At 51.1% G+C, this 24467-nt stretch overlaps 1 protein-coding gene across 3 annotated transcripts in view; it reads right to left on the bottom strand.

The window, feature by feature from the left end:
- Positions 1 to 214: 214 nt before the first annotated feature.
- The window catches only part of Rbpms (RNA binding protein, mRNA processing factor), a 159664-nt gene continuing 135411 nt past the window's right edge, over positions 215 to 24467 (bottom strand). Inside the window, exons 6-9 of one of the 3 annotated variants that reach the window (XM_036209246.1) lie at positions 22999 to 23135; positions 11163 to 11232; positions 6511 to 6614; positions 215 to 1759 (exon numbers count right to left, since the gene is read on the bottom strand). In XM_036209246.1, coding sequence (XP_036065139.1) covers positions 11170 to 11232; positions 22999 to 23135 — 200 coding nt within the window. In that variant the 3' untranslated portion in view covers positions 215 to 1759; positions 6511 to 6614; positions 11163 to 11169. Of the gene's footprint in view, positions 1760 to 6510; positions 6615 to 11162; positions 11233 to 20074; positions 20330 to 22998; positions 23136 to 24467 lie in introns of those variants that run through there. The other 2 variants (XM_036209247.1, XM_036209245.1) reach the window with 2 other exon arrangements.

Below are 24467 nucleotides of genomic sequence, written 5' to 3' on the forward strand. Positions count from 1 at the left end.
TTAGTAATTTTGAGCTCAAAATTTGTAGGTGAGGGTGGATGGTACCAACAGGGCTGAGTTAAAGGTACTCGGGCGTGTGACGCCCTCAGTGGCACGTGGGTGTGTTGTAGTTACTCTGACTGAATCTTGCCTGGTTGTGCCACTGCCTGGGAATGGAAATCTCGGCATTGTGGGGCATGAATGATTGATGTGAGTAACTTCCCAGACAATCATGTAATAGCTGGAATAAACTTTATTATTTTTTTAAAAACGACAATAGAAAAGTACCTTTACAGTTTATAAAAGCATCATCGATGGTGAAGTGGCGCTCTCTTCAAAGCAAGTAGAGGAGTCTTAAAGCCAAGTGGCACTGGGGTCATGAGCGGTCCCCAAACACCACTGTGGATGTTGTATGTCCCCAGCTGCTGCCTCTCCCTTTCTTCTAGTTTCTAGGGAAAGGCCCTTATGCCAGGCCTTGGTGTTTCTTTTTCCAATAACCTGTAAAAACTTGACATTCTTGCTTCTAATGAAAAATAATGAAGCGACACCCTCCCCCACAACCAATGGTATAATCATTAAAACATGACGTTTTCAACAACACAAGCAGATCAATAACAAAGATACAAAGATTGTGATTCTGTCTAGCTCTATCAGCAGCTGGAAATTCTGAGGTCAATATAGTATTACACATGGCTCTCTTCTGAGGAGTGGGAGAAGCTGCCCTGTCACAGCCTCTGGAAATGTGTTGGTATACAACACAGGCTAACTTGGGGCTTTGAAGAGGTCTTGAAGCAAGGGAAACAGCATTCATTGTAAATGGCCGTGGTTACATGATCCACCCAGTACAGTGCAGCAGGTAGTCTCAAGATGAGCACACAGTATTCCGGAGAACGTGATGGATGGTTGCCAGCCTTTAGAACACTAGCTCAGGGAGGCCAATGCTTTGCAGAATCCCTTGAGATGTGATGCCCATTGCAGCCAAGCAAGCTGGGTGGGCAGCCTGCTTCTCCTGAGGCCATGTTGGCCAAACCAAGGTCCCTCTACTCACTGGGGAAGTGAGAACAGTTTATGGAAGGTGGGTGATATATTAGGTCCCACACTCCGAGGGTGCTATCATGAACAGTAAGAATATAATAAATACAAGTATAAAATGGCAATACCTCACTTGGCACAGTTTGTACCATGGCAGCCAGAGCCACCATGAAACCAGATGGTAGGCTGTGCTCAGGAGACATGACCTAAGTAGTAGTCTTTGCCCAGATGTGAATACACTATGACAGCAGATGCTCTGGGGCTTTGATTGTCTTGCCGAACTCATTTCTACACCATGTTACTAATGTGCCCTGACTCTGGGCCAGGCAGATGGAGTCCACATTCACAACACAATTGTGGAAATCTCAATGCTAAGTCAGAGACATGCCTCAAACATGCAGCTCATTGTAGAAGAAAATAAGATAATCGTCATTAAAAGCATTCAAAAATCAAGCGCAAAGGTGATCTAACCTAGTGTAAGAGCTCATCCCTCCATTCTTAGAATGTCTGTTAGAAAAATACTAACCGTCTTGGCTTTCCTGTCCTCTTTGTTCTGAGTATGTCTCCAAACTGTACAGAAATGTCAGACCATGCATTCACAAATAACACATATTTCTTAAAATTATACAGTGTAAAAGAGTAAAACACATTTTATTATATATTTTTTTGTCTTTGAGGAAAACAGATGTGTGATAGAGGCTGTGGCAAAGTCTTGAAGGGATCAAAACTGGACAAGGTGTTTTCAAACCTGAAACAGAGAGAAACTATGTTGGAGAGCAACCTTGACAATCATGTACAGCACCTCCAGCACCTCGCTAAGCTTCTGAGACCAGGAGTGTCAGCAGACTCGTGGGTAGTGGATAAAGAGGTCAAGCTGGCGTAACCCAGCACTGGAGGCTGAGGCAGGAGGATCAGCTGGAGTTCCAGGCCAGCCTGGGCTACAGAGAAACCCTGAGTGGAGAAAACAAAGCAGGGGGCCCAGCCAGATGGCTCAGTGGGTAAGCATATTAACTGTCAGGACGCGTGACCTGAGGCGATCCTGAGGACTTACGTGGTGGAGAGGGAACAGAGTCCTGCAAATTGTCCTCTCTCCCCCCACATGCACTAAAATGATGTACAATGAAAGCCCCCTTCCCCTCAAGTCCAAACAAATGCTCGGTTATTTTGCTTTGGCAGAATCGGAGGCTGGTCTTGGATTTTTTTTCTTTCTTTTTTTTTCTTAAGAGGAGCTTGCCTTGTAACAGGCTACTCAAGCTCACAGCTCTCCCATCTCAGAAATGCTAGGTGGTGCCCTGCCACTGAGTACCTCCAGCCTAGGTTCTGTGCTATCCACAGCTTTGTGGTGCTGTCCGGGTTACACTGTAATCCCATTTTTACTATCATTCACTTTATATTCTCCAACTCCCATGTGTTCTTGCCGTCTTCCGGACAGGTCAGACTCAGGTTGTCCAACACAGGAAAGGTAGACATACCAGCAGACTAGGAGTCTGCACAGAGAAAGGCTTATGTAATCCTAACAATGGCCTACAAGTTGGTTTTTTTCTTTTTCTTTTTCTTTCCCCCAAGACAAGGTTTTTCCATATAGCTCTGGTGCCTGACCTGGATCTCACCCTGTAGCCCAGGCTGGCCTTGAACTCAGAGATCCACCTGGCTCTGCCTCCTGAGTGCTGGGATTAAACGCGTGCGCCGCCACCGCCACCGCCGCCGCCGCCGCCACCACCACCTGGCAGTATGGCCTACATTTTTTTTTGTTTTTTATTTGTTTGTTTTTGCTAGAGCTGAGGACCGAACCCAGGGCCTGCAAGCGCTCTACCACTGAGCTAAATCCCCAACCCCTGGCCTACAGATTTAAGGTCCTAATAGAATTACTGTGTCACTGTGGAGCTTGGAAAAGCACCAGTGCAGCGCAGGAACTGACTGCCATGCGCGTGCTCTAAGGCCCCTCCCTCTCTGCCCGTTGTTGCAACCCGGCACATGACCAGCTGCTTCCCCTAGAGAGCTGTAGGAATGCTGTAGCCTTCAGTGACCACTTCCTTCTCCCTGTCCTCTGGCAGCAGCATCCCCGGGCAGAAATGTTTGTCCAGCAGGGATAGACAAAACTCAACCTCCTTTAGGAGATGCACTTTCTGCCTCCTCGGCCTCTTCCCACACTTAGTACCACTGGGGACCACATACCCTGAGAGGCTCAAGTGAGGAGAATCTAAATGTGCCCATCCCTAGGCAGGCATGGTGGTGCAGGCTTTTAATCCCAGAGGTATGGGATCTCTTGTTCAGGCGGGCCTGGTCTACATGTGAGTTCCTGGCTAGTCAGAGCTCGACTGTTAGACCCAGTTTCAAGTCAGTCACCAGAAACACTTGCAAAAAATACCCATTTCTTCTGTTAAACCCTGATTTCTAGCTCAGAGTGGGTGGGACCCAGAGTTCCCACGAGCTAGGTATGCATCAGGTGGCATTTCCCTGGCCAGGCAGGAGGAACGGGAATCTGGGGCAGAAGAGGACAGATGGAGTCACATTTTAGGTGATAGCAACAAATTCTTTGTGAGCCTCTGGCCTCAGCCTGACTCACTTCCTCACATCACTGATGTGCCAAAGGAGCTTCAGCGGAAACACACCGGTCGTCTCAGAACCCTCCTGCCTTGCTCCCCACAGAGCAGATGTTGGGGCAACAAAACTGGTCCCAGAAACACCACAACTTTCTACCATCTACATGTCCTGCCTCCTCCTGACCATGACCACAATCTATCAAACCCAGGCTGTCGTGCTGGGATTCCTGCTGTGGAGACCCTCAAGGCACAGCACTGGGCTCTAGGAACAGGTCTGGGTGGATCTTCCTGGCTCCAAGAGGGCCATCTTGGCAAAGCAGCCAGCTAGACAGTGACCAAGACTAACGACTTAGTGTGATGCTCAGCCAGGATGGGCGGCTGCAGGGAACAGGCCTACCACTGTGGCTGCGCCTGGTGGGGATGGGTGGGTTAGGCTCAGCTGTCGAACAAGAGTCTACAATCGCCTTGTGCACTGTTCCTCAGACCTGTCACCATCACTTCCGCCTTGGGCAGCTCTGTCCTAGGTCCATTTCCTTCCCCACAACCCTGAGTAGCAGAAGTAGCTCCCAATCCCTGGGTCCCTTAGCACATCCTTTGAGACTGTCCCAGGGTGTTCCCCCCTCCTTCCCTTTTCTAGCTCCCCTCAGCACTTACAAACTGTCTTTGAAAACTCACTTTCCTGTGCCCCTCAATCCGGAAGGGCTTTGTAGAGAAGTCCCTATTGAACTTCTAGGCGGGAATTAAGCTGCATGTTGTTTTCTTCCCCAAGACAATCCTCTACCCCAGTCGGAGCTAGCAGGGTACAGCAAAATGTCCCTTCATTAGACACCTGGGCCCTGTCTTAATTTGTAGTTGCCAGGCAGGACACTGTACCTGGAAGCCTGGCCTGGGTTCTGCACCCCAGCTCTGAGGCACCCTTCCGTAGGAAGTGGGTCCCTCCAGGGTAGGGTGAATACGCCTGATTCTAGCTTTGTGACACTCTCCTTTCCCTCCTGCACAGGAGCTTTTGAAGCTGGGGAAGGAGGAGTGCTGAACTTATAGTTCCCGAGCTTTCCAGAACCCACCATGGAGACGTAATTCTCACATGGGAAAAGAATGTATCCACACTGCCATCTATGTCCCAGACTGAACACAAGGTCACAATGGAGCTATTTCAGGCCCTGTAAACAAGGAAGAGGTTTAGCTAGGAATGGAGTTCAAACCTTGGAATGTGTTAACAAGGACGTTTAAACAGAATCCAAAGACATCCGGGAACAGAGAGAGCCATGGAGGGACAGCGGGCTGGGTGACTGGGGGCAGATTCTTTCCCAAAGAGCCTTTTGGGAAAGGGGATCCAGAGCAACATGTAAGTGGTACCTCAAAAACCAGAACAAAACAGCTGGTGCCATGGCTATGTGGAAGCCTGCTGGACAACCTGAGCTTGAGGCAGCTCCGGGAAGTTGTCCTGGCTTCCACACGTCCTCTGCACGTGCGTGTGCACAACACCATTTCAAAAGTGGAAACAATCCTGTCAAAGTTCCTTGTGTTGAGTAAGCTGCAGCTGCACACACTGGAGGACATGGGAGAGTTGAAGTATATACAATCATACAACACTGGACTGCGGCTGCCTCTGACGTAAGATCACTGGGGCACTTGGCCGACTCACAGGTGGATGATAAAGTGGGACAACATCTGGGCTTCTGCGTTGCTAAGCTACTCCCTGCCTGGCCAGGTACCGGGTACATTTTCTCTCCGAATCAAACAACGGCTTTGGCCATCCATCTGCATAGGCTTGGCCTAACAGTTCGTGATTTTCCTCAGAGCTTAACTTCAACCTTGCCAAGTCAGGTAATACATTCTTCTGTGGCTCCGTTTCCAGGTGCAAGGCAGGCACAATGGAGCACGTCAGATGGGCGTTCTTCAAAACTAGCGTTAGGAGGTGAAGTTCTCAGCATGAAGTCACTCAGGGCCCCCCAAATGCTGTAATGACCTCCTTGGTTAGCTGCCTGATCCTCTGCCCTCAGCAGCAACCTTGACATCCTTTCTGACTCTTTCTTTAAAAATTTTTTTATAGGCCCCCTCATAAGGAATGAAATTCGCCTCCTTATTTGGGCTGAGGCATGAAGTGACCCTGGCATTCTGTTACCCGAAGCCAAGCTCGGCAAAGTCACGGAAAGCTGCTGCTTGAGGTGGCAGGGAGCAGGTCTTCTCTGGTAGTGTACACTGTAACTTCATTTACAGACCACCACCCAGGGCCAGCTTGGTGGCACACGCCTTGGTGGCACTCAGAACCCGAGAGAGGAGGATTCCAAGTTCCACATTGGCCTGAGCTTCCAAGCCAAACTAAACCAAAACTGACGACTGAGTATGACAGCCACCAACTGAAGAGACAGGCCAGAGATGCCCGGGACACGGAGGAACCCTGGAGAAGCCTACAGCATTAGTTCGACCATGCTAACCCTGAGTTAATGTAATCGGACAGATAAGAAGGAAACACATACACTATATCTTAGATTTCCAACAAACTGCTGAATTTCAAATGAACGTTTAGGGAGCTAAGAGGGAGGGGAAAAAAATCTTTATTTACTTATGAAATTCCCTTAAGCCATGGTGCTACTGGAGAAATCAAATGTGAATGGACACAGCCTTACTTGAGAAGACCATGGTGTGACCTGCAAACTTACCACCAGGCATGATAGCATATACCTTTCCTAGCATTAGAGGCTGAGGCTAGCCTGGGCTACATAGCAAGATCCTGTTTCAGAACAAAAAGCACCCACCAAGAAACCAAACCACCTGTTTACTACCATCCTGGCTGACCTGAAGTGGTTTGTGGCTGGGAGTCCCTGGGCGGGCCTGCCAGACAACCAGAGAGGGTATGCAGATACCACAGACTCATGCACACAGAGGCCGTGGTTCCAGGAGATACTGGTGCCCATCCTGCCCACACTGGTTGCCACCTGACTTTGGCACTCACCAGCAAGCTCCAGTTTTGCAGAACAGCTGGATGACAGTCACCACCACTGAGGATCGCATTAATACCCACAAGACAGATTGCAGCCGCCATCACACACCCGAGACCTGGGTGGACAGAGAGATCTGTTAACTGCGCATGGCAACCTTCTCTGTGGACCTTATGCTGCCCTGGGTCAGGATGACCAGCCTGCCCTGTTGGGGCCAGGAACTGAGCATAGCTGCCACTGCAGAATGACCTTGTAAGTAGCACAGACTGCAGACAGCAAGTGGTCTGGGCACTCAGAACAATGTGACTAGGCTATTGGGCCAGAGGCAAGGGCGCTCAGAAGTCACTGAGGTAGAAGCCGCCCAAGCACAGGCTGCCTGTTCCAGTCTTAGGGTGTGGGATTCCAAGGACCCCGCTAGACCCCAAGTGCCATCCCAGAGCCTGCCAGCCAGATCATTAGATCGGAGGCCCCACACAGACTCAAGACAACCACCAGTCCCAGGGGCTGCCTCAGACCCTAACAGCTTTGGATAGCCCAAGAGAGCCCAGCCCTGTCATGTCTGGTAACTAAGCTCTGCTGTGAGCAGGAAGGACACTCTGTAACTGTCCTGTGATGTTCCAGGTGCTGAGACCTAGCCGATTCCTCATTAACGCACGGGGTGTTGCTGGCCTAGGGGTTTCTACAAAATTCCTCACGCCAGAGGAGCCCAGCTCCATGGCCATGAACAGCAGACCCTACTGCAGTGTTTCCATGACCTCACTGTGGTCTCTAGCTTGCAGGGCTTCCTGATGCTCTGCTGAAGACAGGAGAGGCTACATCCTGTATGGAATCTTCTTCTGGAGTCAGGGGTAAGCCTGTGGGACAGGCAGCCTTCTGAATACACCTGTCTTATGAGAATAAATGGGGAAGAGCTCACTACAGAAAAAATGGATGGGAGCAGTCATATTCTCCAAACATGGCACAGTGGGGTCTGCTGGGCAGCCCCGCCCGCTGAGCCCCCTACACGAAGCAGAAAAGCTGTCAAGCCCCCAAATTCCTAGCAGACTCCACGTTCCCACTCTCCTGACCCCTAGTTGACCTATTATGTTCATTTTGTTATTCCGTCACCCTCTTCCTCAGTACACGCTAGTTGTTCAATGAAGATAGACTTTTGTGAGTTAAGTGTGATCCTGAAAGAGGAGAAACGGGAAGGCTAAGCCAGTCGCAAGAACTGCCCTGGCTTCTGAGTGTATTGCAATATGGGGCACACTGGTCTCCTCTAAATGAGAGAGCAGAGGTGATTGCTGGAGCCACAGCAGCCATCTGGGCCTACATGAAGGCCCAGCCTTAAAGACAGAGGCAGACTAGGCTGTTCCTCCCAAAGAAGGTGTAGGCATAAACTGCCACAAATTCCAGCCATTTTTATCTTCCATTATTTCCTTGGTGAGGCTGTAACGACACATGCTTACAATTTCCATGCCGTGGTTAAAGGCCAAGCGAATCTCACAAGTTCTTATGAATATTATCTCATCCCACACCAATTCCCAGGCTCTTGAGAAGACTTGTTTAACTATATTTGGATACCCAACAAGGAAAGGCATCATCTGTTACTCGTAAGAAGGGACAGAAAACGTGTTCTCTTGTTCTTGGTAGAGCAGGGAAATCGATAATTTTCAAAACATTGTCTTTCAAACATTATCACAGTTCTCTGTCGCATGGCTGGACCATCACCAAAACTCTACAGTGACGGGGCGATACATGCAGACAGACTAAACATCACTCATCCATCGACTCCATGCCAAGCAAACATCAGCACACTTAGCCCTCTGGCCGCTCTTCCAGGGGTCGGTCTCCCACAGACCCTTCTCTGCAGGCTGAGCCCAGGGCATCGCAGCAGCTGTTCTGTGTACACTCTGTCAATGAGGACACATCAGCTAGAACCCACATGTACACCGAGAGTAAAGGGCTAGGTTGGTTTTTATTTCAAGTTTAGCCATCTATTTTATGTCAGCACTGAGAAACAGAGTGGGCAAACGAAATCCCTAAGGCGGCTAGGCACAGAGCTGCACACTTGTAATCCCACACACTTGGGAGCCAGAAGCAAGATCACAAGTCAAAACCAGCCCGCTACATACGACCTTGTCTCAGAAAACCAAACTCACACCCACCGCCTATTCCGGAGTAGGCCAAGGACCATTGAGGATTTGAAGGCCAGCATACAATGCTCTAACACCAGAAGGGATGGTATGATGCCAGGCACCCTTACTGCCTTCACTGTTCCAGTACCATTTTCTGTGGCAGGAAGTTGGCCACCTGGCCAACCCTGGCCTTTCTCACACGTGTTTTGGTTTCCTGAGTCCTCATTAGCTCATCAGCTAAGAGGAACAAATCTGTTTTCTATTCCCCCAGATTGCGTAGCTTGGACTATTAGCTGCCTTGGAAAGGACCCGATCCAAGACTCTGGAAGGCACTGGAATGGTGGCTGCACATGCCTAGCTCCATGCGACAGTAATGGGCACTGCTACCCAGATTCCTCTGGACTATCTCCACATGACACACCCCGAGAGTGTCTCACACCCCAGGCAAGCTCTGGCCTGTGGTCCAAATTCAGCTCAGAAGAGATGGGTTGTGTTCAAGAGGTGTCACAGTGTTTGGTTCAGATCTTTCTGAGTGCTGACAGCAGCGGTGTCTAACCCTGCGGCCACCACTGGGCCTCTGACTGGCAGCTACCTTAATGGGTCTGTGAAGAATAATGATTTCGGGGAAAATGTGAGCATGCTCATACAAAGTGTAGGGTCTTTTAAACTGGGACACACATAATCGCTTAAAGCTTATATAAACAGTAAACAAAATGAAACAACAAAAAGTGCAGCTTTGTGCCACTGACACTCACCCACTTGCCCTCCAACACCTACCACTGCTGGCAGAACCAGATGGCTCTCTGACTCCATGACATGCGTTCCTGCGGGATGGTCGTCCCCCTACGGCACTGGGAAACACTGACCTCCCATCCCTGAGGTCTCAGCAAGTGCAATCAACACTCAGCATGAATGCTGAAGGTGACCTGTCACCACCTGAGCCGTAGGGCCCAAGAGGCTGCTGCCTGTGGTAACTCTTTCTCCTCCGGGAGACAAGGCTAGCCCCCTCACCCATCATTCTTTCTTCCTCTTTCCATGAGTGCTCACAGGACATGTCAAGGTCAGCCACCACAGACCTGTTCACAACACACGGGAGCTCTGCAGTCTCCCATGACGTAAGGAAGTCCTGAGCCTCTGCCTCAACGGTGGGAGAAGTTGAGTATCCATTTACGTGGCCTACTCTCAGAACAGAAGGACTTGAAGATCCTGCCTCTGTCAGCATCAGGACCGGGGCCCAACACGCTGTCAGGGCTGCCTTAGCATCTCAGGACCCCAAGCCTGCTCCTCTACCCACTCGCTTCCCTCCCTGGTTCATAAACGGCTGAGAAGGTGACTGGGGAGCCGTGAAGCTGTTCATTTCAGTCACACGCCTCAGTTCCCAGCACGTTACAGTTCAGAATTGTGGTGCCCCGTGCTTAATCAGAAATTCAGTCAGGACACCAAATTACAGAAGGTATTTGTGTTTTTGTAGACACTCTGAATTTACAAGAACTAACAATACCATTGTCTGAAGCAAAGTTAGGCCTAACCTGGCACAAAGATACCAGTTCAGGACATGGTTTATAACCACACTTAGGGTAGGCCCCGCAACCAGTAGTTGTCCAACACCACAACTCAATGGGAGTTCTGTAGACTGTCGCATAGCGTTTGTTTGGGCGTTTGGCTTACGTATTAGTTTCCGATTTTTATGGGTTTGTGTGTGTGTGTGTGTGTGTGTGTGTGTGTGTGTGTGTGTGTGTGTGTGTGTTTCTTGTGCCTTTTCTTTTTTAAAATTCTGGCTTGGTGTCTGTTCGTTCGTTTGCCTGTTCTTTATTGGGCTGGTGGGGAGGTAGGAGGAGTTGAGGAAGGAAAACTGGTCAGAATCTGCTGTACAAAAAAATTATTTTTCAATAATTGAAAACAATGAATTTTTAAAAAGTGGGGGCTGGAGAGAGAGCTTGGTGGGAAAGAGCACTTCAGCACTTCTTGCTCTTGTACAGGGCTTGGGTTTGGTTCGCAGAACCCATATGGTGACTCAACCACCTCTAACTCCAGTTCTGGGGGTGTCAGATGCCCTCTTCTGGGCTCTTGGGGTACTGCATGTGTGTGGTTCACATATATACATGCAGGCAAAAAACTCATACATGTAAAGAACAAATCTTTATAAAAAAGAAAAAAAATTAAAATCTTAAGGCAAGTCTTGGTAACAACAGCACCCTGCCTTCTATTAAAAAAAAAATCTGTGTCTGAGTGGGCAACATGTCCTCCATATTGGGAAGGGTTTTTGTTTAATGCTGAGAGCAGGTGAACCACAACCGGGTCATCACTTTTCTGATGCCTGGTCTATAGACATGAGCACTGATGATAACTCATGGGATGGACGGGCAAGAATCTGATCCCCAAGTGAGAGGCAAGCAGTGCTGGGCCTGTTCATCATCTTCCCATTCCAGGTGAAAAAGCCCTGGGGAGGTGCCCAGGTTTCTCCTGGATGGAGGAAGCTGCTGATCACAGACACCCACCACGTGTGGGCTAGGTGCACTGAATGGCCCCGGGAGAAGCCCCGTACTCACACAGCCTTCAGCAGAACTGCCGGGACTTCCAACCCTGAGAAGTAGCCTCGGAGGGAGGGAGCCAGCGCATCTGGAAAGACAGGAAGAGCAGTGAGCCAGGGGTCCTACCTCACTGCTCCCAGATGACCAGGGTAGGATTTCCTGCCCAGGGCCGAGACACACCACAGCAGCATCCTGAGAGACTTGCCATGTGCCCTATGAACGCACCAGCCAAGCTTACAGAGCTTACAGAGCTGCACACTCCAGCTGGCATAGGGTCCCACCAACTGCCTTTCCTTTTCAGAGCTAACAAGCCTCAGAAGCCCAGGATGCCCCTGTGGATTCTCCCTTCCACACTCCCTTAGAAATGCCCAAGCCAGGCAGAGCTGCAAAATACAAGGGAGGGGCAGCACTTCAGGACTCCTCCCGAGGCTGGCCTGGTGGGAAGTCAAGTTCTCTCGGAAAGGGTCGGCTCCCTGGCACGGTGGGGTATCTGGGAGACCAGGCTGTGCTCACAGTGCCCCAGAGGTGCCTGGAGCAGGTGGCAAAGAGCTAAACACAGGGCAACAGCAGTCTCTCGACAACCAAACACCCAGGCTGAGGGATGCCTTCTCCACTGGGGCAGATGCTCTGGGTCCCTTGTCAAGCAGAGTGTGAACAGGAAAGGAAGGGGTGAGCTGTGCATTCTTAAACACCTGTACACCAACAATGCCAGTTCTGTCTGTAATCTGTTGGCCAGAGGGAATGCCTGTTTACTGGTGACCCCACCCCTCATTCCGCTTCCCCCTTTTTTGGAGACTGGGTCTCATATAGCCCAGGCTAACTTCTAACTCGCCATCAAACTGAGGTTAGCCTTGAGGGGCTGGAGAGAGAGACCAGTGGTTAAGAGCACTGGCTGCCTTTGCAGAGATCCTGAGTTCAATTCCCGGCACCCCCATGGTGGCTCACAACCATCTATAATTAGATGCCCTCTTCTGGCATGAGGTGTACATGCAGAGGACTCACAAATAAAATAGAAATAAACTAAAAAAAATTAGCCTTGAACTCCCCATCCTCCAGCTTCTACTTCCAGAGAACAGGCTTACTCTACCTCTTCTCTATCAGGGAAGGGGGTGGCCTCCCACTGAGTACAGTGACAACACAGGAGATGCTGCTGGAAACAGAGGGGGGATGCAGATGACAGGGAAGAGGGGACACTTGGTTTTTTTTTTTTTTTTTTCCTCTTTCTTTCTGGTTTTTCAAGACAGGGTTTCTCTGTGTAGTTTGGTGTCTGTCCTGGATCTCACTCTGTAGACCAGGCTGGCCTTGAACTCACAGAGATCCATCTGGCTCTGCCTCCCAAGTGCTGGGATTAAAGGTGTGGGCCACCACTGCCCGGCTGAGGGAACCCTTGGGAAGTAGGGGCAGGACCTCCACACATGGCTCCTCAAGTATGAAGATGCAGCAGGAGCCATTTTGGCTGAGGCAGAGGTACCGTGGGGCCAGAGGGAAATTACAGACAACCCTAGGAAGACCCCAGGGTCTCAGGGATTCAGGCAAACTTGCCCCTTCCTCTCGTTCACAAGTGTGGGAAGCAATGTGTCTCAGAGTCCAGCTCTGAATGCAGAACCAGGCGCTCCTGGACCCTGCACACCTGACTCTAAGGGCCGAGAACCCAAGGGGTTGGACCCTAGAGAGAAGCCAGTTCTTAGACTTTTGCTCTGGCCCCAAGCAGTCCTGGGGGTTTCCTGCCAACTCAAGGACCCCCCCCCCCAGTAATCATGTCCCTGGTTGTCAATGTAGGACGGGAGGGCCATACGAGGGGACTCCACCTATTAAGTCAACTTGGGGTAGAGACTTCTGTTCTGACTTGTGACATATGTGGCTCCAAGCAAACCCCCAGGATGAACTGTGAGCTGCTGGCCCTCAGGGCATCCCTGGGCCATCTTGAATATGCGGTATCCTCTGGGGACCATGTCAGAGGTCATTCCCAGAAAGCAGAGACCAGCTGACCAGAGGCTCATAACCGTGAGGGTAAAGCCATGTTGCCCAAGAGTCCCCAGAACCCGCAATGGTCTTTGAAGACAGGCCAGCATCTTTCCCACAACGCATGGCAGGAGGGGCTGAGGGATCAGAAACTTGTCCTGGAGGACAGACTAAACAGCCACACTTGAGTGTCTGCAGGACAAAAGGAGCTTTAAAAAAAAAAAAAAATCAAGAGGAGAAAATGTGGAAAATCGGAGTTAGGAGGGCTAGAGACAGAAGAGACCAGTACCTACCCATGGCTCATGGCTCGTTCATTCATCTGAGTCCATTTGCTCACTAAACAGAGCAGAGTTGGCGCTGCCTTCCCGCGTCAGCTGGGGAAGGTCAGCCTAGGGGCCAGGGCCCTTAGGCAGGGGACGCTGGGACCCGAAACCTAAAATGGTCCGTGTGCACTGGGTCAGTGTGGAGCGGTAGTGGCAGTTGTGAGGCCTGGGTGTGAGGTGGGGGATGTAGGGCCCCCGAGGCCAACGTGGGATGGTGTTCACTGAGGGGCCCCAGGGATGAAAGGGCTGGCAGGAGGGACAGTGAGCCGCAGGGGAGATGGCATGGGTCGGGGCCAGGCGAAGGTGACCGTGAAAGGGGCCTCCTCTCTGTCTGCCACTGTGGCTTCCTATCTGCCTCATTTCAGTGCTTTCCCTTCCCCTACACACACACACACACACACACACACACACACACACACACACACACACACACACACACACACACACACACACCTCTCCCAAGCTCAAGCTCATCCCTCTGTGGTTCACGGCTGGGACTCCACAGCGCGCTTTCCAAGAGGTGGTTGCTCTTGCTGCTTTCCAGATACCTAAGGCAACCCACCTTCCAGCAGGGGGCAGTGCCCGGCAGGCCAAACTGAGCAGCCTCCTGTTCCTACACTCACAGAGGGGCAGAGTCAGGAGTGTGGGCAGCGGGCCCAGGAGAACAAGCCGTTTTGTGCTAATCACTACTGTTTGGAGGATGGCAAGGAGAAGGTTCACCTGTACTCCTGTTTGGGCTGTCTGCTCTGCTGTAGCTTTTGGCCCCAGGTCACTCCTGTCCAGGTCCTGAGGCCGACTCCTCATTAACACCTGACTGCGGGGACCACAGGCTTCCCCAGACTTCCTCAGAGTCAGCTTTTTAGGAACACCTCTAGTCTACACATTGTAACCACGTGTAACCACAGAAGAAGAGCTGGCCTCAAGGGTCATCCTGGTCACTTCTGCACTGCAGAAGTATGCATGCATGCATGCATGCGCGTGCACACACACATACTTCACAAGCTTGTATACTATTCCGGGGGTTTGAGGTCCCCATGAGAAGAACTTCTAATACAATATTTAACTAACACTACCCCTGAGTCTGTGCCAGAGGTAAGTGTCAAGCGTACCACAGACTGAGAAGTCTAGAAACCTGAAATTTCTCCAAGTAACTGAGTTGTTGAGTGGGTAATTCATTGTTCTGGGGCCACACGGTATGGATTCCGCCACCCTCCATTAGAAATGCCGCTTTAAAACACTCCTCAAAGAGAGGCAACATTGTCTCGTCAGGTACTAATATCCCAGGTGGTGACAGGCTAGACGTGAGTGGCAGATATCTGGGAAGTAAATAATCTGGAGAAAAAATAAAAAATAAAAACATGCTAGAGATAAGTAGCAAAGACCCGCCACTTCAACACCACGCAGGATTTGTTTCCAATAATTGTCCCAGGGTAGAAAGGCCTGCCTGTCTCCAGGGTGGAACCCCACTCAGCGCACCATCCCTGGTACCCCCTGCAGGCAGAGCACCCCAGGGTGGGGCAGGGCCGACTATCATTTGCTCTGACTCTCCCCTCTCCAGTGACTGAGTCCAACTATCACCGTCCTCTTCAGATTCCGGAGGAAGGCTTCCAGGACATAGGGACATCCTTTGGTGGCTCTCTCTGCAGACCACAGGGTCAAGTCCAGAGCAGCAGTCTCTGGGCCCCCAGGCTCGCTTCAGCCCGAATCATTTTAAATAGCAGACCCCATGTATTTGTTTATGAATTTAGGTGTATGAGTGTGAGGAAGGAGGGCAGCCTGGCCGAGCTGGTTTTTCTTTCCACCAAATGGTGGGAGCCAGGGATTGAACTCAGGTCATCAGGCTTAGCGGCAAGTGCCTTTACCTGCCAAGCCATCTCACTTGCATTTTCAAAGTGCCCTCTGGGCTGCTGGCATGCACATGCTCAGATGTGAGGTCCTGCTCTTGATTTAGACTTCCAGAAGCATGCCTGGAACAGTCTAGAAAGGCCCGGCAGCACATTAAACTTGAGAGCCGTTAACATTCTCTGTCCTTGGGTGGAGTCAATGCGGAACAGTGAATGAAAGGTTCTGCTGTGATGTGGGACTCACCCCTGGGCTCCCCAAGGTCACCTGGCCAAGAGTCTTTTGACTCTGTACCAGCTTTTTTTTGGGGGGGGAGGGGGGCTGAAGACCGAACCCAGGGCCTTGCACTTGCTAAATCCCCACCCCCCCCCCCTATTAATACCCATGGAGCTGAGAAATGCCAGGGTGGGCCCCTGCCGGTGGTGATGAGGTGGATCTAAGGTGGCCAAGGAGCATCCAATGTGGCACTCAAACTTCTAACTCTTAATGAAACTAATCTCACATTTGAAGATGACCACACCAGGGACATCCTGGTCTAGTTGCTGTGGAATAAACCTAAAAGCAAACCTATTCATTTTGAGCCTAACAGTTAAGAGAGTACTTCAAAAAAGAATTTTCAGGACTGGTAAAGGGCTCAGTGGCTAAAGGCGCTTGCTGCCTAGACTGTTCACCAGAGTTCCATTCCTGGCACCTAAGAACAGTGTGACTTGTCTACAGGGAAGTCTATCAGCTTACTCATCCCAGCAGCTGGACAAGGACCAAGTAAGAACATCTCGGCTATAGCCAAGAGGTAGCTTATACAAACAATTCTAGCACTCGAGATGCTGAGGCAGGAGGATTGCTGCTAGTTTGAGGCCAGCCTCGACTGCCTGGCAAACGCTATCTCAAAATATCAAAAAGTCCCAGCTGGAGAAGACTGGTTCTTCAAAGGCTCCTAGGCAGGATGACAAGCATGTCAGTCACTGGGATCTGAACCTCAAAACCAAGGTCCTAGGATGGTGAACACATCCTCAAAGACCAACCACGCCAAGGACCAAGCCCTTGGGGCTAACGCTCCATCCTGGGCCTCAGCCCTCCTTGGCTGTTCTGAGAGTAAGTTAGGCTCCTGTTTCCAGACAGGCGTGTGAAATGTGCTCCGATGTCTCCAAGTTCACCGAGACGCTGCTCTGGTTGAGGGCACCCGAGCGTGTAACACCCTGCGTCAGATTCGGTCCACAGTGGCTGCTCGCCATCCCTATTTAATCTTGTCAGCCTGTTAATTTTTAACTATGTTTGCTAGCGAGGGCCATTAGAGGTCCCTGGGAGCTGAGCTCAGTGAAGTGGGCAGAGCTCATGTACAATGTATGAAGCTTAAAGTTGGGGTGTCCTACTTTCTCATCCCGTCACTGGGTTCCGGCCATCCCCCGCCGGCAGCACTGCCTCTGAATAAACCATGAGCCCCCGTCACAACTGGTTTCCTTCAAAGAGCAAAGTTCACTTTCTCCTTTTTCCTGAAGCTGCTGTTAGATAATTACTAAGTTTCCTTTCGGCTCTGTTTCCCAAACTCCAAAGTCACACAGCGAATGGTACCTGGAAGCCTGTGTCTGGGGAAGCACAGTGGCCACGGTGGACCGCCAGCCTGGCCCCGCGTGCTAACCATTCCACAAGCTCCGGGTGACTGTGTCCCCTCCTGCTGCTCTGTCTCTGTACCCCTAAAACCAGCACAGGCTTCTCTCCCCAGGCGCTACTCTGATACTCTGCACCCGACACATTATTTCCCCTGCTCACTGGAGCACTTGGGAGCCTCTGGCAACACCAGGCTACAAAGGGAAGGTGTGGAAAGGTTCTTTAGTACCACCCGTATGCCGCACAGTTTTGAACTCTTCCTCTCAAATTAACCCCGTGTTCATTCTTCTATTTATACAGAAGGGAACGAAGGTCAGTAGGATGACAGAAACTTGCCTAAAATCGCAAATTTAACAGAGCAAGTAGCACCTGTCATTAAAAAAAAAAAATCCTGTTTTTGGGGCTGGCAAAATGTTTTAGCAAATAATGCGCTTGCCCTGTAAGCCTGAAAACTGGAGGTCAAACCCTGGATCTCACACAAAGGTGGAAAGACAGAATCGATTCCACAAAGTTGCCTCTGACTTCCAAGCGCGCACCCCTGTACATAAGCCCAGACACACACTTCACAGACACACAAAAATAATGAGTAATTAAAAAAAAGTACTCACTAACGGATCTACAACCCCATCTATCCCGTTTGGGCTGCTTAGAGTCCTAATTAGGTGGCAGGGCCTTCTCACTGTGATACTACTCTTTGGTAATAGTCCCAAGGAGGTGAGCTCAACCAGAGAATCTAGAGGTTATGGCTCGGTGAAACTCAGGCCTGGGCTTCATCCGAGAGCTCAGGAAAAGCCTGCAGATGACCCAGAGTTTCATTTCACACGGGGCAAACGAGGGCATGTTTAGAAATCCTAAAGTCAGAGGCATCAAGAGAGCGCAGCGCTGCTGTGCCCGGTGAAGGACACCCTGTGAGCTCTCCTCTTGAAACCAGTGACGAAGAAGCTGATTGCTAGGGCGGTCTTTGTTTTTTTTTTTGGACTCAGAGACCCGGCACCAGCGATGAAATCACAAGGAGAGGGCGTCTTAGCCAGGAGCAGGATCCCTGGGCTCCGATCACAGCTCTGAAGTCTAGCCTTCCAAGGTGCCAGACAGGACCATGGAGCCAGGAGCCAGAAGGAGCAGGTGTCAGAAGGCCCCAGAGCCCTTGGGCCTTTCTCTTTTGCAGCTTAACTGACAGAAGACAGGAAAGGGCTCCGGCTGTGCCGATCAACAAGCACAGTGTTACTCTCTGGGATTTCCCAGCATCCTCTGCTAGGCGAGGCTTTCTACAGGTGGGTGTGTCCTGCCTTGGCTGGGGGACAGAGGCGGCTAAGAGGTGGCAAAGCGGCCAGGAACACACTGCTGGGCAGTGCTGCCTCACCTGGCCTTGATGGAACACCTGACACTGACACATGGTGCCTCAGCTCTCCCTGCCCGCCATCCTTCCAGCCTTTGGTGGATGGGGGCTCCGTAGACAGCTCCTTTCCTACCATCATGCCTGAGGAGAGGTTTTAACTGCTCCTCCTGGTGGGCAGCAGCCTCAGCTGACTTCCTAGATCTCCTTCCTTCCCACAGAAAGCCCAAACATTCCTTAAAGAGGTCCCTGGAAGGGCTAAATTTGAGGGCTGGGGGGGGGGGGGGCTTCTGAAACAATTCGGAGGTGAAATGCTCGTCTAGAATGCTCTATCCTTAGTCCTAAAACAAAACAAAAGACAAAAACAACCAAAAAACAAGCCTAAAGAAAACACACACTCTCTCTCTCTCTCTCTCTCTCTCTCTCTCTCTCTCTCTCTCTCTCTCTCTCTCTCTCTCTCTCTCTCTCTCTCTCTTTCTCTCTCCCCAAACAGTGAGCATTCACTAAGTTGCTACGATGTAACAGACATTACTAATGCACGTTCCTAAAGCTACACGCCTGTCAGCTGAGGCAGACCAACTGAGAATGAGTCCCTCATCGGCCCCAGACCTCCACACGCATGGACAGCTGCATACCCGCAGACCACGCACATCAAAATGGTAAAAGAAAAAACTGGCTACACCCCACTGAGTAGATGCCCAGCTATGGCGACAGTGGGTAGAGCCTTGCCATGCCCATACTGCCTCTGGGTCCATCTGTCCCTGTGATCTCTACCGTGTTTACCTGCGGCTCTCTTCCCGTGGACTAGTTCTGCATTTTTCCAGCCCGTCACAGGGATGTCTCCAGGGGCACACCCCAGGAAGTCTGTTATCATTTACAAAGTGTCTGTCCCTGTTTGGGGGTGAGGCTGCCCTACAGCGGCAGTGAGCTGTAAAGCATGGTGGTAGCATAGAGTCCCCGGAAGTAGCGGCACTCAGGACCTTCTCGGCCCCGTTTCCCTGACAACTCTGGGGCTGCCTCTAGTGGGGATGGGGGCTCCACTTCTGCCCTGTGGTGAGACCAGTAGCTTTCATTTTCTGCCATAGCCAGAGGAAGCCGGATTCAAAGGGCAGAGACGTGAACAGGAGGTGACAGGTGGGTCTGCAGGCTGCCTTCACCTCCAGAATGTGGAAGGTGGACCAAACCTCTTCCATCCAATGACTCACACAATGTATTTAGGACATTCCAGACATTGGTGACTTGAGGGTAAACCAGATGACCATGTAAAAATGCTAATGCTAGAAACTGGACATTGGCTACACACAGTCATGCCCCCTTCTGTAAAAACATTAAGGCGCTACACTGTACTGCTGTCTCGCTACTTTATCCAATTTGGAGCAGGGGGGAGTTAAGAGAGAATCTCACTGGAGTCCATGCAGGCTAGGACTCTGCCTCCTGAGTGCAAGGCATCACAGGTGCATGCCACCATCGACTAGAACTGAACTAGAAATGAGACCCAACTCATTAATAACGGCAGATCCCATTTCCTGGGGCTTCCCTTCCCTGGGACACAGGGAGCATGCGTCCACTAGCTAGATGTCAGCCTCGTTGGTGCGGATGCAAGAACTTCTGGGAGCCGACGACCTGTTGGCACGAGGATCTTCTAGCATGAAGCTGAGGGTGATTCTGGAGCTCAAGAAGATGGAGGTGGTGTCGATGAAGCCCTCCGCTGGGCGCAGTCTTCTAGAGTGTTCTTTTGGAAAGGCTGCTCCCGTGGAATGTACAACTGAGCTGCTACCGGCTGGGTTCTCACAAACCTCAGACAGAGATTAAACACCTTTGCTCCAAAATTGTAGCACCAAGGAAACAAAAAACTCTGTAGTCTACTTGAGGTCATTTTGTTTTTGCTCTGATTAAAATTTTTATTGAAATCTCTCAAATATCATCAAGAAATAGTTTTTTGTTTTGTTTTGTTTTTTTGCAAAAAGGGGGGGGGTGCGCTAACAAATTCAACATGGGAGCTCCCTCTGCTGCTCTGCAGTAGGTTGGTATGTGACAAACACATTCCCAGAGACAAATCTAATTTGCTGCAGAAGTGGACAAAAGACAGGTGTGTTGGGCTTTGCCTCTGGAGGGAAACACTAGAAGAAAAAAAAAAAAATCCATGTCTCAAAACAAAGCACAACATTGTAAAAAATAAAAAAAATAAAAAAAAAGCAGAATTAGAAGACTCTGAAACACTCAGTTTCCAAAACAAAACCCAAGTCACCTAGGAAGGGGCCCCACTCTGCTCCCCTCTGGTGAGGATTCTCGGAAGCCATCTTGGCCTCCAAGTCTCTCCTGACAGATTTCCCATCTACTTAGAGAAGAAAGTTCCAAAGAGTCACTGGAGTGTGGCCTCTCCAAAAACGTCACCAAGAGTGAAAGTGCCGTGAGCCATCACCTTGCTCTGTTAGTCAGCAAGGGCAGCAGGTGACACAGCCCTGCTCTAGGCCTAACCACTGTGATCCGGAGCAACTCTCCATCTCCTCAGGCCTGTTTCCTCATCTGTGAGATGGGCTGGGCGGTCCAGCTGTCTGCAAAGCTTCTACCAGTTCACTCCAACATGGACAGAGACATTTAGTAAGGATGTTCATTTAAATGACTCCAAAGAAGTGAGACTCAAGTCACACGGATCACACCAGCGGATCAGAGATCCACCAAATCTAGGGCTTAGGGCTGAGTTAGGAGGGCTGCAGGCTGGGCAAGTCTCAAGAGAAGGGGGCCATGTGGGTGATGCATGCCAGCGAGGCACACGGCCACCATCCATCTAATCCGGTACCCTCTCCCCATCTTTCCTCACAGTGGTGTGGGCTTTTTAAACCTCCTAAGAGACCCTTGTTAGAACCTTTGCCCTCCACAGTCCTCAAATCACTCTAGATCTGAAGTCACATCACGACCAAAGCCAGTCTTCCCGGTCCTTTCTGGACACTGCCAAGTCTTGATCCTCCAGGTGGCAGTGAATGGCTTTGTTGCTGACTACCTGAAGCCACACATTCTCAAAAGATTACAACCTTGCATTGTTTCATGGCATATGTTACCAATGACCAACTGCCAACTGCTCTGTTCCTGAGCCATAAGGTGTGTGTGGGGGGCACATCTCCACACGAGGTGTGGGGTGCACCAAGGGGGTTTCTGGTTGGTCTTTGTTATCAACAAAGTTGTCCATGGCACAAAACCACTAATGACTTAGCTAGCGACAGCCGCAACTTAGCTGCTCCCGCCTTCAACCTGTCGGTCATGAGGTTTACTGATCACTGATGCAGAGACACCGGGCAGAGGATTGGAAGGCAAAGGGCACGTCTAGTCCTTGACTTTGTTCGTTTCTTGTACCAGGGCCACTCACTAACAGCGTCTGCATTTTTCCTCACGCCCCACAAGCTTTCTACCACCCCATCACCGCAGGGGACAATATCTGTTCCTGGGGCACAAGACACCATGGGCTTCTCTCTGAACTCTGCCTGCCTGAAGCCAGGTTGCCCCGGGAGACAAGCTCAGGAGGCCAGCTGACAATGCAGCCAAAAAGGACTGGAGAAGCAGGCTCAGCCCACAGTACTCCTTACACGGTGGCTTGGGAACACCCATGGGGGCTGCTCACAGGTGTCTTAATCAGGTCTGTTCTGTGTAACATGAAGGTGTTTCATCCAGGCTTGGAAACCAGGCAAAATAAACACCCCACCACCACCTGACCAGCCCAACAATTTAAAAAGATTTATTGCATTTGTTTAGTGTGCATGTCTGCGTGCGCACGCGCACGGAGGGCAGGGCAGAAGACAACCAGATGACAACCAGCAGGAGTCGGTTCTCTCCACCACGTGGGTCCTGGGGACTGAACCCAAGCGGTCAGGTTTGGCAGCAAGTGCCTTTGCCTGATGAGCCATCTTGCCAGCCTAGAGCCAGGCAATTTTCAAGAGGCCGGGTTGAGCGGCCTATGTAGCAAAGCAAACAGAAGCTCTATTGTACTTGTTAACGGCCAGCACCTGTCCACAGGCCAATTAAATAGTGGTTCCTTCCAAGGGTGACTCTCAGCTCTCATTATTATCCTCACGTGAGGCAGATCTCGGGGAACCATGGCCTCCAGGGGAGAGGAAGCCTCTCCCTATATTTGGGGAGAAGCAAGAAGTTTTTGTTTATAAACCCAGGCTGTTCTTAGCTAAGCAAGGAAACTCCACTGCAGAGATCTATCCTTGACATGTACCTTTCCTCACAGACAATAGGTGACCTTTTGTCTCCCTTGCAACGTGTGTAAGGATTAGCCTTCCTCTTTCAGTCCCTCATCTCCCTGTGGACAAGAGAGCAGAAGTCTCTTTACACACACACCCACCCACACACACACACCAAACACACATTAAACTATGCTAAGTGCACACCTCCCTTCCATACCACACACACACACACACACACACACACACACACACACACACACACACACACTCTTATGCCCCTGTGATGCCCTCTTGCTAGCTGGGAGCCAAGGAGGGAAGCCTGCCCTGCTCTTGGTGTGTGAGATGAGGGTGAGATCATTAAGGAAGAGAGAGGTGTCCTTTGGAGGAGACATCAGGCAGTGGGTGGGATCATGGCTGTCAGACGGTCTCCCCCGGAAGTTCGGGAGGGGTGTCAGCTTGTTGTAGGGGGAGTTCATTCACTTCCTGAGGGTGGATCTGTTAGCTGCATAGGTGTTAGTCACGTGGTGCGCTCTGGGGAACCGGGTTGGAGAGGACGGGGACGGGTGGTGGAGTGAGGGAGGTGGTGGCCGATGGGGATCAATTACCTGGGCATGCAGTGAGGCGGGATAGGTGAAAGCGGCAGCAGGAGGAGGAAGAGCAGGCGCTAACTCCGCTGGGTACAGAGGGTACGGGGCCCACACCTCAGGGCTACCGGGGTAAAGTGCAGGCACTGTGAGCTCATCTGCAAGAAAAGAACAGGGAGAGTTAGTGCGTCCCGGACAGCGGCCTCCACATCAGAAAGCCAACCCCAGCAACCCCGCGCCCAGCTCCACGGCGGCAGAGAGGCCCTGTTGCTCTCCTGGTAACAACCCGTTGGCTTTGCTTCCCCAAATTCTAAGCAGCAAAGGAACCGCACGTGCTGCCTGGCCAGCGAGGCTGCAGGCCTGGGCTCCGGACACTGAGATGTCTCTCCACCTGTAGCTGGGACCCAAGAACAGCGGGGATTTCCTGCTAACAGAGAGTGTGGTCCCCTCAGGGAGGGAGGGAGGGGAGAAGACATCTCATGAGAACCTTCTGTGTGCCTTTCAGAGAACAATGGGTTACAGGCAGGACCTCAATAGGCCAGAACTCCAAGATATGTGCGGCTATCATTATTACTACAGACAAACAAACCATGATAAAGCATTTCCCATTTTGTGCTCAGAAGTGCGGGGCGCCGAACACTGGGACCACAGGACACTCGGGACATGCCAAGCTCAGACAAGGAGTATCTCAAACGTCCCCATTAAAGTCAGGCTCGAGAGAGATACGGTAGGAAGAAGGTTTGCAGCGGCTGTTTGTCCTGACTGCCTGGTCTCAAAGTTCCAGGGGTAGCTCAGACTCTATCTGGGTCACGCTGCAGTCGCCAGATGGAAGGTCACTTGCCCAGCTGCCCGGTGCATCAGGAAGCGAGCTTGGCGCAATTACTGCTCAATGCACTCTGTGGAGCAGCAGTCTCAATGTTTGCTTTTCTCACCTGTCAACATCTGACACCAAGTCTCCTGAGGATGCTTCCCAAGACGGCTGAGGGAAGCAGGAGAGGGTGACTGTAAAAAGCCATTAGTAAGTACCACACTGGACGATCCAGAGTCTAGGGGGCACGTGACCCGAGGTCAAGAGTCCCCTCCCTCCTTGCCATTTCCAGGCAAACTGCCACCACCCTCCACCCTCCCCGGCCCTAGAAGTGCTGGATCTGGCCAGGACTGCCAATAAGGGAAGGACATGGAGGACAGCAAACCGCTGTGCTGGGTGTGTCGTGGCTCTATGGAGAAACCAGGAAACGGAGGGAGGGCCTGGAGAGCGTCACATGAGACAGGCATGGGGAGGAGGCAAGCTTCTACATGGCAGAGCATCACATGAGACAGGCATGGGGAGGCTGGATCACTTGCATTCAGAGGTAGTGCGTGCTCACCTCCAGACATATATACAGGATCCCAATGTTGGCTAAATGTACCACAGCTGATCCTCCTCCCCTCCCTGTGTCCCACCTACAGGAGGACCCTGGTGACAGAGACAGGCTGAGTCTCAAGGCGGC

The sequence above is a fragment of the Onychomys torridus genome, chromosome 17 (genome assembly GCF_903995425.1).
Source record: "Onychomys torridus chromosome 17, mOncTor1.1, whole genome shotgun sequence".
NCBI lineage: Eukaryota > Metazoa > Chordata > Mammalia > Rodentia > Cricetidae > Onychomys > Onychomys torridus.